This window comes from Zonotrichia leucophrys, chromosome 2 (genome assembly GCF_028769735.1).
Source record: "Zonotrichia leucophrys gambelii isolate GWCS_2022_RI chromosome 2, RI_Zleu_2.0, whole genome shotgun sequence".
Taxonomy (NCBI): domain Eukaryota; kingdom Metazoa; phylum Chordata; class Aves; order Passeriformes; family Passerellidae; genus Zonotrichia; species Zonotrichia leucophrys.
Genome location: NC_088171.1, coordinates 102,928,570 through 102,942,147, shown reverse-complemented (window position 1 = coordinate 102,942,147; position 13,578 = coordinate 102,928,570). Strand labels below are relative to the sequence as shown.

Genomic DNA, 13,578 nt, shown 5'->3' with positions numbered 1-13,578 from the left:
CAAGCATTGGAGAAGGCTGCCCAGGGAAGTGATGGAGTCACCATACCTGGAGGGACATGAAGATGTGCCACTTTAAGATGGTTTAGGGGTGAAGTTGGCAATGCTGAACTCATATAGTAGGACTCAGTGGGCTCAATGACCTTTGTCTTTATTAGTAGGACTAATAGTTGGATTCAATGACCTTATAGGTCTTTTCCAACCTGAAAGATTCTGAGGTTCTCCATAGAAGACAGAAATTTAATTCTTCCAATTTTTTGTGTTATGTTTTTTCATCACCACACTCAGAAAAAAACCCCAGTGTTTTAATAGTGTAGCCCAATTAATTATATGTACCATCAGGAAAAAAAGAATGAGGAAAAGAAAGTCATTAAATTGAATTTCCGGTATCCCTGGAGCTGCAGTTGCATGGCCTACTAAATGTACGTTACAAGCAGCACTGTTCCTATACAGTCAACCTCCTATACAGTCAATAAGGGTTTTCTGGTTAATTGTATGGAGAAACAGGTTTAGCTTTCTTTGTTTCATCTGATCTGTCAGTTTTATTTTGATTTTATATTGATCACATGCTCACAACATTGTAATAAACACTGAATTAAAGTAAGTGTGATTTTACTGAATTTCACTGGGTTTTTCTTGCTGTTAAGTTTTAATTTTATGTGAATGTCTACATACAGTCCAATCCTTTTTTTAACCAAGAAATGAAAACATATTGATTTCTATGAAGCTAGGAGTTACTAGCACCCTCCATGGGATAACACCACACTTATTATCACAGTCACACATTATAGCATTCACAATGGAATAACCACTGGTTTTAATGTATCATTTCATTGTGTGGCAGTCTCTTCATAATAAATTACACAAGTACTGTGAATAGAGTTTACTAAAAGAAAGAACAATCAACAGCAAGACTGCACAACTCGTAGCCCTTTTAATTATGCTGCATCCTTGAAACAATGCCAAGGCTTGTTTAGGAGTTCCAGCTGTGCTAAGCATTTCAACAGTGTTAGCTGCTTTATCTCACACAACCAGGTGTTCCTAACACAGGAGTTTTCTCTACTAAATGAAAAAACTGGCAGAACACAGAGCCTCTGTTGTAGTTTTTCGGGATAAAGGAACTAATAATTCACAGCTAATTGCTACCATCAAATTATATGGAAAGAGAGAACAAAGAGTTTAGTAATGGGAACACATAGAACCAAAGACACATTTCATCCCAAGATTTAGAAGTTTGCTATACTACATGATGGAAAGATAATGCTATTTAAAAGAATAACAGATGACCTGGTAGTGCTGAGGGTGATATATTCTGTAACTGCAGTTCAAATGTTTTCAGATTGCTATCACTCCATGTCCTTAATCACAAACTGAAGCTACAAACACAAAGATACCTCTCCATGTTCCAGGGGAACTAGTCTGGAATAATAGGAGGTGCAGATCACTTCATCATCCCTCTTGTAAGTTGGGGGCCCAATTCTTGGTGTGATGTTGTAACGAGTTAAACATTCGGTATCACTAATTGCATAGTACTGCCATGGCCTGAACTCCGTGCCATCTATGGAGCGTTCCAAAATCCAGTTTCCAGGTCGTGGAGCATTAGCAGCTTTGATGATGACATATGCAACTTGAAAGACCTGAAAAAAAATGCAAGAAGAAAATTTTAACACTTCATTGTACTGTAAAACACCACCAGAAGACAACTGGGTAATAAATTTTAATTTTCAAAGCAGTATACAGCTTGCCTGGGCAGAGGGTAAAATTTGGTAAAGTAACTGGATAAATTTTTTGCACAAATGTTTGACTAGAGGTCCATCTAATTGTGTCCAGGGCATCCGTTCGTGCTGATGTAATAGCTAAAATCTATATCTATACTGCACATTTCAGGATTAGTTTGGTATAATAATCTGTGGGAAATGTTTAGCTTTTCTGAACCACTGAGAGCTTCAAAAAAGTAGGGTTTGGTTGGGTTTTCTTGTTTGTTTTTTTGTGCTTGGTTGGTTGTTTTTGTGAGGTTTTTTATAGATATAGACCAAAAAGCTCTTTGGTTTACAATGTAGCAGGGAATGTAATCTTCTCTGTAAGAACATTTCTGAAAAACATTTTATACCCTATGTTGAAAACCTCTTTGCATTACAATTTCACCCTTTGTTGAAGTTATTTCAGCAGAAGACTACTTACAGTCACTGCTAAAAATACACAGAGACAAATAAGCTGAACATGACAAAAATAACCATGATAAAAGAGCTAATATTCTTAAGTAACATGGAGATGTATGTGAACCATGCAGCTATCTTGACTATATTCTTCTGACAACCCAAAGTGAAATTCCCATACACACAACAGGACTGTTCACCACTTCTGTGATAAGGCAGGGCAGTAATTAAGTTCATATCACCTTTTAAATTATCTTGTCATGCAGCCAGACAACCTGCACTGGCCCCCATCTCACGAGAGCACCAGACATGAACACTGAAGAGCATTTACTGCAGAGGCACCACGTTCTCCCTTAGCCAGTACCTGCTACATCACCTCACTCAAAAAGGCTGGATTTGACAACTCATAAGACATCTATAGAGGAGTTTAATGTTTCATATGCACTGGAGTAAGAAGCCAGGTTTAGATGAAAGAAAAACTCTGTATTATTCAGCCATCTCAGAGAAATATGCATCCACTTGAGCAGGCTGCCTGGTCAGCTGCTATTATCATCATAATTCCTGCCTGCATGTGCAGTATTAATACTGTGTTGAGCTCCAATCTGGCTGCAATCAGTCCTTTCATACATTATCAATTTAAATTTTTAGGATTTTTTTTTTTTTTTTTTTTTTGTAGTACAGATTAAAGCCAGGGCAAGAACAATACTTGCCACATGAAAGCAGGTTTTGATTTTGCCAAATGGGGAAATAAACTCACAAAAATAAATAGCAACTGTGTTGTGTATGCAATTCAGGAAACGACTTTTGAAACAAAACATTATTGAAGTGAACAAAGCTTTGATTAGGAGATCTTGGACACATGAGAAGGAAAAAAAATTGGTGATATTTATCTTCCATTGATTTACTACATACAATAACTTTTAAAAAGTAAAACAATCTTACTGTTTTTTAAATCAGACAACTTAAACTACAATGTTCATTTGGTCTGACTTTCTTTACAGGCACTCCAGTTTTATCCTGTTAAAATCAGTCAGATACAAATAGAACATTTCTAGTTGTTGCAATAAATACGAAAATTTACAGAAAATGGGGATTTTACTGTAACCCTTCAGCAATGCATGCAGATGTAGGCAAAAGGAGAAGCCAGCTCACTCTTTAGTCAGTCTTAGAAATAAAATTTCTCTGTGGTCTGTGAATCCTTTGTTGTTTCACCTAACCTTAAAATTTGATCGAAGTTAAATGAATATCAAGAATTATAATTCAGCTTCCATGAAGAGAGGAATGCCTTTTAAATAAAACCTACATCATGCCAACAATCTTCAGCTGAAAAATAAAAGCCAAAACACATGGTTTTAAAGCAACAAAGTACACCATTTGGGCAGACTTCAAACCAAACAACTATATTCCCCCTACACACAATCTGGATTTCATTGATTCAGTTAGTGGTATTGAGCTTTGCACTCAGTTATGACCAAGCAGAATCTGGTGTATCATCATTTCAGTACCCAAAACCTGAAGACACTTGTATGTGACAGGAGTTGCTTGTATGGGTATTTTCTCCATCACAGATGAGAACATAACAAAACTATTAAAACTAGAAAAGTTTTATCAACTGGGCTTGGAAACAGCTATGCACTTCCAAGTTCCTTTGAAGTCAGTAATCTTTTTCAAATGCATAAAAGATGGAAGACTGGAACCCAAACCTTTTACAAATACCCTGGTAAAAAATCTCCCTCAAAAATTCTCATATGTCCTTTATTTTTTTTTTTCCCCCACTCTGCTTGCTGTCATCAACTAAACTGCTTCCCTACTTATTACACAGTTGGCTGAACAACAAATGATCTACTTTTGATTACTTTGAGATTTTTCAAGACCCATTATAGTCTGCAGCTGATGTGGCTAGTTTTAAATCCAGTTCCAACCAGTAACAATGAGCTATCCTTCATCACAAACTAACTGCTGCAGTAAAAGGTATTCACAAGATTATGCAAGTTAAACTTATTTAAAATATCAAGTTCCTTGGTGAGGGGGGAGTGGAGGGAAAAGACAGTTAAATATTAACATTTTCACAGCAACTGTGCACAAATTCAATGCACAATTCAACAAACTGAATCTCCTCTCAACTCTTCCATTTATATGCATAGCTCACAGGTATCCCATTTTACTTCACAGGCAAATTGACAGGATAATGAATAACAACAACATCAGGAAAATTTGTCAGCCCCTGAAAATAATATAGCTTAAATAAATAAATAAAGGATTTTGTTTAAATGTTCTCAGACTTGAGAAGTCACAAGACAGCTTACCAGGACAACCTGTATTCTCAAGGATTATGTTTCCCAGCAAGGGAATGAAGCTGGAGAAAGGGACCAAGGTGTCCACAGTGTTCACAGATGAAGATGTTTGAAGGAATATCTGTAATAGACCTCCTATCCCACAGACTCTGCAACCCATAATAGGTCAAGAAGTCCATATAATGAAAACTGATTTTCCTTTGAGCACTTTTAAAAAGAATTTGACTTTCGTAAGTTCTTCAAGTTTGAACATCAATGGCACTTTCTTATCACTTTCCATGTTCGTTCAGCGCCCGCCAACCAGCCACGTGATAAACCTGAGCAAGAGCTAATGATTTGTATACTTTAATTTGACTGTATAACTTTCTCAGAACTAATTGCCTTATTGAACTACAAGGGTAAAAAGGGCAAGTCAGAGCAAGTTAGTAGCTCCCAAGCCATACAGGAAAAGTGCCATTTTAAAGCCATTTAAATCCTGATTTTTAAGATCAACTAAATAAACTTCTGCTAAAAAACCCTTTTCATAGCTGCAATGCTAACAAAACAAGAAATTTCTGTTTTAATTAGACTTTCTAAAAACTTTCTTTCCCTGAATGCTGATCCAGTAACACCAAATGCATCATTCTTAAATACTCTCAGAGTAGCAGACTAGATGAAGGGATGTTTATCAGCTTATATTGTTTAAAGAAATACCTTTTTAAGAGTTAAAAGACAGCTTCATCTTCTTAGACACTGTGAAGCCTAGCAATTGTTTGCAATATTTTTCTCTGACGATTCTGTGACATTAAAAGTGCAAAATACACTAAATCCAGAAGAACTTCTAGTCTCATTAATTATCTTTTCTTCAAGATTTTGATTCATTATGTGCAAACATTAATTTGGAATTGAAGGGAAATTCATTTTACTTGAGAATTTTATCGTAAGAATATACAGATGAACACCCTGAATCTTGCAACATCAGTTTTACAAGGCCACATAAGTCTTTTAAGAAAAGCTTGCCACATACAATAGATCAGCATTAGTCCTGTACAATCAACAGAATACCTTTTTTTGACATCAGCAAACCATGTATTGTTACAGAAACCTGTTCTTGCCCATTGATTTCAGGATGAAAGCTCTAGAAAAATCATTTTATAATATTTACATTCTTTTTTACTTTGTAATAGCAGAAACTACAAATTACTCCTACATCAGCCTCCAAGGGGTAATCCAGTACTCATAGAATATTCATAAGCTATGACTTAATCAGAAGTGGAGCTGTTTTCTCAACTCAACAAGATACTATGGGTCTTCCAAGAAGAACAAGTCTTGCTTTGCAATTCAAGAACTTTTTGATATACTAACGTCTGCTTTTCTGCTACACTGAGGATACAGAGTTCATTTAAATACCTTTAAAAGTCCAAAGCATGGTAATAAAACTGAGGTAAGTCATCTTTGTTTAATGGTGTCACAGAGTAATATTTTACAGCTGGCTCAATCACACCAGTAAAATGTATCATAGCCAGGATTTATTAGAATTGTAATTTCACAGTGCAACTGCCCAGAGGAGTCAAACTCAGACAAAAAAATGCTGTTTTTATAGAAAGCCACTGCTGTGTATTTTGTTTCTGTAGAACTACCAGTGTAGGAAGCACAAGGTCATAAATCACATCTTAGTGTCTTGTACATCAATCCTACACCTCATTGCTACACTGCTCTTTCCCCATTTCTGGATCATTGCCATACATTTAATGGAAAGGGGGAGGAGGAGGCAGTGGTGTAGGGCGTGGGAAGGAAAGGCTATCATACACATGGAAAGCCTGAAAGGCACACTAGAGTAAATGTACCTAGTTGTCAGGATGTGTATGAGCTAGAAAGTCATAACATAAGCATCCACTATCCTTCTAAAATGCTATATTAGCTACAAATAGCACAGATTCTGCAAAGGAGAAAGATAAAAACAGTTTCAATGCCGATTTTATTAGCCTTGTTTTCTGACTGAGATCTCATCAAACTATTCTGTAGTACAGCTCATTTTAGACTAAATACACTAAGAACATGGTAGAATATTAGCTAAAAGTACATCCTCTATTCCCTTCAACTTGAAGCCAAGAGATGAATAGTCATAGAGGTTCACCTAGGAAAACTGGTGTGGAGTCAGTGTTCACCAGCTATGGGAATCTTCTCCATATTTGCCAGCCAAGGGTATGTTTCAGCACTTACCAACCCAACTGCTTGGATTATATCACTAAATTGTGCCTTAGTAATAATCCCTAGAAACAATCAATTCCTCTTAGTCCTAGAACTTCTGATAATTGCACAAAAAACCACTCATAATTAATGACATGATATTTAACATCACAAAAAAATGTGAATACATTCTATACTCTAGCAAGGAAAGTTGATGGAATTGTTTACTTTAATATGGTACATGACAGATTTAATGCACAATGCTTGAAATGCAAAAGAAATGTATCAATGATCAAATTATACTGAACACTGGTACTGACTTTCAGAAATATTTTTATAGTCCTATTTTAAGTAATTCTGAAACAAATGTATGAAGTAAACAAATGTATGAAGTAAAATTGCTAAAATCACTAAGGTCCTTCATATGCTTTTCTTTTGTGTTTTCTTTACTTGTGCTGACTCGTTTCAAGCAAGCACACCAAGTCAGCTCTAATAACTCACTGACTTCAAGCAATCTCTATTAACCAAATCCTTTCTCACAGAGCAGTAATTTACATTCAGTATGCATAGCCTTAGATGCCTTCTCTCTCTCAAACTCCCTAGGGAAAACAGAAGAAAGGCCCCTTAGGGGAAACTTTTCAAATCGAATTAGTGAAACTGAGCATGGGTCAGGAGAGGAAAGATATGTATTTGTTGAAACATCAACAGCACTAAGACTGAAGAACAAATGATTCACAGGGCAGCTCAGCTGGTCTGTCTCCAAAGTGAAATTGTTCTAGGAGGATAAAAACTAAGGGCATCACCTCCTCCTTCATTTTTCCTTCCTGTTTGTCCATTTACAAACCAAACACAAAGTTAACTCTTCAAACAACACTAACATCCTATCCAAACCTTCTGTCACTGACAAAAGACACCCTGTGATCATTATCCTAACAGTTCTGCTTTCTAATTAAAGAGCAAACTAGGCACCTGCTTAATCTATGCTTTATTGGAAAACATCAAAGTTAAACCCTCTGTTTTAATCTTTAAAATGACTTTTAAGCAGGGTCTAGAGATCCTGCAGAAGCTTCTACACCAATTCTCCACCTCAAGCAAGCATTTCTTAGTAAGTAATAAAGCTGTTCTTCCAGAGTTGGGAGGCATCCCCATATTAATAAGGAATTGTTGAGCTATGATTTTCAAACAACTTAGGTAGGCCAGCACATAGATCTGTTCAAAGCAAAACGATCAGAAAAAGCCAAGAAAAATTAATCTCTTCACCAATTACTTTACCTATTCTTGGAGTTCTCATGCCTAGCAGAGAAACTTATAAATTAGCAAATGCCCCGTACAGTTTAGCATGCTCCTGTCTAAGAATGATAAATCCCTCCAAGTTTGGCCATACAGAGTGGCCAAAACAAAGGAAACAACTTTTGCCCAGACAGTTCCAGACTCCCTAGGGTCACAAATCACTGTTTCAGAAATTTAAACCCCAGCTCTGCAGAACAGCAGACACCAAAAGTTCTTAGAAGATATAGTTTAGAACATGTTTTTCCAGTGCTCCTTCCAACAAGATGATGATCGGAATCAGTCAGATGCATCCTCACATATAAAATGTGTGCTTTGGCCAATACCCTGAAAATACTCCTGTTTAAAAATAAGTCCTTGAAAACACACACTTAAGTAACTTTTAAGAAATAAAAGGTGGAGAAAACAGTATCATAGGAGTGTTGGGGGAAAGACAGAAGCATGGGGGAAAGACAGAAGCATGAGGAAAAGACAGAAGGTTAGGCAGAGGAAAGTTACCAAGACAAAGGAATTGGTACAGATGGAATTGGTTACCAAGACAGAAAGAACATGGAGGATATCTTTTATTAAAAACTGTTTATCTAAACACAGAAGAGCTGCAATCAATTTCTATTGGCTTGTATCCTACATCAATTTAATGACACTCACATAAATGTTACTCACCTGCCTTAAATCCAAGGTAATGGTCACCCAGTGGTATTGCCTTCCATTCTGAATGCTGGGACTCTGCCACCAGTTATTGGTACCATCGATTGCACTGGAAATTGGGTGCTGCTCTGTTTCAAAGCAAAAAAAATTAAACATCTCTTGAAAATAAATCTGACTGAACTTTTCTGACCCAGCATATTTGTTTCACACGGAGAACAATCTTTTCCTGTCATAAAGAAGTAAAAGCTGAAATCTGCCCTCAGGCAAAAAGATTGTCACTGGATCTTGCAGTGCTCATTGGTGATACACAGTGCTCACACTTTGTCAGCCTTTTGCTCCAAGGTAATTGCACTCACATAGTAGACAGACTAAAACCAAAACATATTTGACTCCAATACACTCTAAATTCAAGGGGAAGAGTTAAAAAATGACACAAACTCATGAAACAAACAAGATCCAAAACATGTGAAGCTTGCCTTTGGGATTGGCACTGTGGCTGTCACAGACGCGGCACTGGGCGTTGCGCAGGGGCCGTCCGGGGACGTGCTCCACCAGCTTGCAGAACATCTCCGGTCCCTTCTCTCCACAGGTGGCATTGGTGGAGATGTGAGCATTGCTGGCCAGGTTCAAAATGGCAGGAAACAGGCCTTGAAAGAAATAATATTTATCAGCCACATTGTAAGGCATGAAAAGTTGGCACCCTGATAGCAGTATCCCTGTTATTTCACTCCACATTTGGATGCTTTATGCTGAGGAACACAAGAGTTTGCAAACCAACTCTCTCAGATACTAAACCTTCCCTTACACAGTGAATTGATCAAACCCTGGGGGACAACTGCCCACTGCCAGAATCAAAGAGGGTGTATAGAGCACACACAGCTGGTGTGGAAATCAGCATTTTACACAAGCTCTTTGCAGCAGCAGCCCCACTGGCCTGAACAGGACACTCCAGACTCAAAAGATTTAAGGACTGAACTTTAGACCTTTGCTATAGACTTCTTCTGCAGTCTCTGTAAAGTCTAAGGGATATTTTGCTTGCCACTTATTAATCTTCATACAAACACTTCAGTGTACTTTCAAGGAGTTTTGCTCTTGTGCACTGGAATAGCGTAACAACAGACTAAGTTTCAAGATTACAGTTACCAGACCAGGAATCCCTCCCTTTTACTAAAAGGAATAACATTTTACTTTGGTTTGAAGGCTACTGATAAAATTTCTAGAATACTGTATGTGACAGAAGTTAAGCACAGTTTCTCAGTCAGCTTCCAGCTGTCCCTCATGAGCTAAAAAGCTTTTATTTCTCGCATGGTTATGGTGTAACAAAGATACTCCACTTCCACTCATAAGTAACTCTGAAAAAGAAGCAATTTTGGAAAGAGGAGTCCTATCTTTAGACATTAAATCCAGTGGGGTAAAATCAAAGCTAGAGAGTTGGTATGGCACATGAAAAATGCCACAATAATTGCTTGTGCTGCAATAGTATGGTATTACAATCATTTGGCTTCTGTTAAAAGGAAATCTGAAAAAAACACAAATCAAGCCATATTTGTGAAAACATATTCCTATTCCACTAGTAAAACTGCATGAATTCTCTTACTTCATTATACACAATATACATCAAAAGAAACTGCAATACTGAAGTTTTGCTTTCCTTAGCTGTCTATACATATAAATATCTCAAAGGTGGGTACCAAGATGAGGGTTCCAAGTTCTTTTCAGTGCTCTTCAGCAACAGGACAAGGAGTGATGGCCATAAACTAAAACAGAAGCTTCAACTCAACATAGGGAACAATTTCTTCACACCAAGGGTGGCAGTGCAATGGAAGAGGCTGCCCAGAGGGGTTATGGAGTCTTCCTCTGGAGACGTTCAAAACCCACCTGAACAAGTTCCTGTGTAATCTGCTCAGGATTACAGTGTCATTGGACACTTGGCAGTGTCATTGGACAAAATGACCTCCAAAAGTCCCTTCCAACCCTAACAATTCTGTGATTTAGCAAGGCTACATTCAATATTCCTTTCAAGTGCCTTTGGCCAGTAATTGTATTATCCTAGAAATTCTGGAGAAAAGTTTCAGTGTTATTTAAGACTTGCCTTCAGCTATTGAAAATTTGGCTAAATTCTAACCCTCTGCACCACCATATGAATAACAAACTGTGTGTTTTCAATTGTGCTGTACTTGAAATTTAATAGGAGGGAGATGGAGCTTTGTATTATTTTGAATCCTGACTTCATTTATGTTAAATCCAGACTAGTTCAGAAGCCTTGCTCTCAATACACTTAAATCTGATGCAGATGAGGATGCTGAAGACATGCTAATGTCAACTCCAGTAAGGCTCTTCTGCCAGTACAAGATTTTCTGCATAGGCTTCTCTCACCTTGTGCAGTATTTGTGCAGTGCATCTCCAGATGTAAAGCTGGAGCCAAAGAAGAAATGCTGCTTCTGTTTTGCTACTCCACAAGAATGCTCAGTGGTGGAAGAGGGCACCTTTTTTAACACTGCTCTCCAACGAGAGATACACAAAATCTTTCTTATTCAGTATTAATCACTGCTCATGCAGCCTATCTTCAAGAGCTACCCATTACCTCCCAGGTCACCCATGACCTTCACTCACATTATAGAGTAACCCTGCCATTTCTTTCAATTTACTACAGTGAAATAATTTACCCCCAACAACCTTCAGTCAACAGACTTGTGCCAAAGGAACAGCAACACTATCTCATAATGAGTTTTCTGGGTCCCACAGAGATAAAAATAGAGCACTTCACTCCAAGTGAGTTGCACTGGAGGTTTGCCCCAGGACCCAAACGAAAAGCAAGAGGTTGTTAGCATTGTCCTGCAAGGTGCTGCATCTCTTCAGATCCTAGGTGACTATGTTCACCTCTGAATCTCTTTACCATAATTAAATTTTAAGGCAAACTGCAGAGATGCAGCCACTGATTTCAGGGAAGATCAAGGATAGTGTTGGAGATGATTTATTAGGAAACAATAAGCATCTGCAACAAATGCAATTTTAAAAAGGCAAATTTCAAATAAACAAGTTGCATCTTCAAAGAACATTGTTCCTCTTTATTCTTTTACTAAGGAGAGCCAGGTACTCAGGGTTACGAGTTCAAAAGCTCTTAGATGCTGCTCTGCCAACCTCCCTTCTCCCTCATTTCTCCACCCCCCTCCCCCCCAAAAAAAAAATCAGAAAACCAAATATTTGCTGACATATTTTTCTGCCTTGTAGGAAGCAGTAAGTAGGGATGATAAAGATGAGCAACCACCGAATCAGTCACTGAAATAAGCCATTTACAGATAAACAAGTGACATCATATCTTGGTGTGAAATGCAAGCAGCCATAACTGACATAAAACTCCATCAGAAGGTAACATATTTCAGTAAACTGAAACTTTAGCAATGATATTTGCATTTTTAAGGCCATCACAGCATCATTTAGACCTTAGGAAAGGACCTCTGAGACCATCAAGTCTAACCTCTAACTGATTACATTGAGGACCATGGCACCAAGTGCCACACAGAGTCATTTCTTGAGTACCTCCAGAGACAGTGACTCCACCACTTCCCTGGGCAGTTCATTTCCCACGTTTAACAACTATTCCCATGAAGAAATTCTGATCCTGAGGTCAAACCTGATTCTCCTCAGGCACAGTTTAAGGCTATGTCCTTTCGTCCTATTACTTCTTACCTGGGAGAACAGGCTGACACCTCACCTGGCAACACCCTCCTTTTCAGGTAGTTACAGAGAGTGATAAAGCCCCTCCTGAGCCTTCTTTCCTCCAGGCTAAACAACCCCAGCCCTCTCAGTCCCTCCTCATACCACTTACCCTCTACACCCTTCATCCATTTAACTTTCTAGGTTTTCTATCGAAAGTACAGCACAAATGATAAATTAAACTGGATTTATTAAATTATTCTCACTAGAAAGGAAGGCAAGTGCTCCATGCAAAACCATGGGAATTACTGCTCAGCATTTTGCAAGAGACTACGGTGGTCCTGAGAAAGGCTGGAAGAATTTTTAAACTAAACTCATTTACTTCTGGCTGCTGGCCAGCTCTTTTCATGGTGAGGTGAACTCCTTTATTATTTTCCAGCTACTCAGATGCTCATTTGCCTCAAACCAGAGATTCGCACACACCCCAATGCCATAAAATGAAGTGTATAGATGTTAATTTGACCTTGAGAAAGAATAACAATTGGTTCACTACCGCTCAGCACAAAAGCTAAGCACAATATTTTCATTAGAAGTTCAAACAAGTTGCTCTCATTTGTAAGGACTTGGTTTTAGCCAGATGCATGACTAAAACTCAGTAAGGGAGAACTGAAAATCTGAGTGGGTATTGTCAGAATTATGTCATTCAGAGCTTTCCTAGAGAGACAAAAGACCTCAAGCTCAGAGGAAATGGAGGGAATTACATTCCTAGTAAAGTGACCTGCAATGTGGACAGTGCAGAATTTGTCACATCCACACTCTACACTATTCAATCTGTCAGGACATGACAAGAAGTAATTCAGAGGGTAGATGCATTTGTTGTATGTACAGCTAGCAGGCAGACCTTATGGTAAAGGACACAGCATCAGTGTTCCAGCAAAATTCAGGAAAAAGGCTTGTTCATGATGAAGCCAGTTGTAACATTTTCAAATTATGAACAGGTCAGCATGCAGAATGCCAGGGGAAAAGAAGACAGGCAAAAAGCCTTAAGGTGGATGAGGTAATTTCTATTTTATGTGCTTCAATATGCCTATTGACTCGGATTCCTCAAATTAACAGGGACAGGTGGAACATGCAGCTTATTGGGGCAGATTCAGTGCTGATAATTCATGCAGGTATTGCTGAAGTAACAGACATCTCCAGCCAGGACAGCCATCCTTCTATTGTAAAGTTAATGGTCACGCATACAGCCTACATTTCTTTGGGAATTATATTACTTTAAACCTGATTATGCAGAAGTCCTCACAAGCTGATGTCAGCATCAGCGCAGTATAACATTACACTTACTCTTCATGCTCAGCCCATGGCACATA

At 38.1% G+C, this 13,578-nt stretch overlaps 1 protein-coding gene across 1 annotated transcript in view; it reads right to left on the bottom strand.

Moving 5' to 3' along the window:
- LAMA1 (laminin subunit alpha 1) overlaps positions 1 to 13,578 on the bottom strand; it is a 100,103-nt gene that overhangs the window by 70,843 nt on the left and 15,682 nt on the right. The window contains exons 2-4 of the mRNA XM_064705881.1: positions 9,028 to 9,198; positions 8,567 to 8,679; positions 1,392 to 1,634 (exon numbers count right to left, since the gene is read on the bottom strand). Of these exons, the coding sequence (XP_064561951.1) occupies positions 1,392 to 1,634; positions 8,567 to 8,679; positions 9,028 to 9,198 (527 nt within the window). The remainder of the gene's footprint in view (positions 1 to 1,391; positions 1,635 to 8,566; positions 8,680 to 9,027; positions 9,199 to 13,578) is intronic.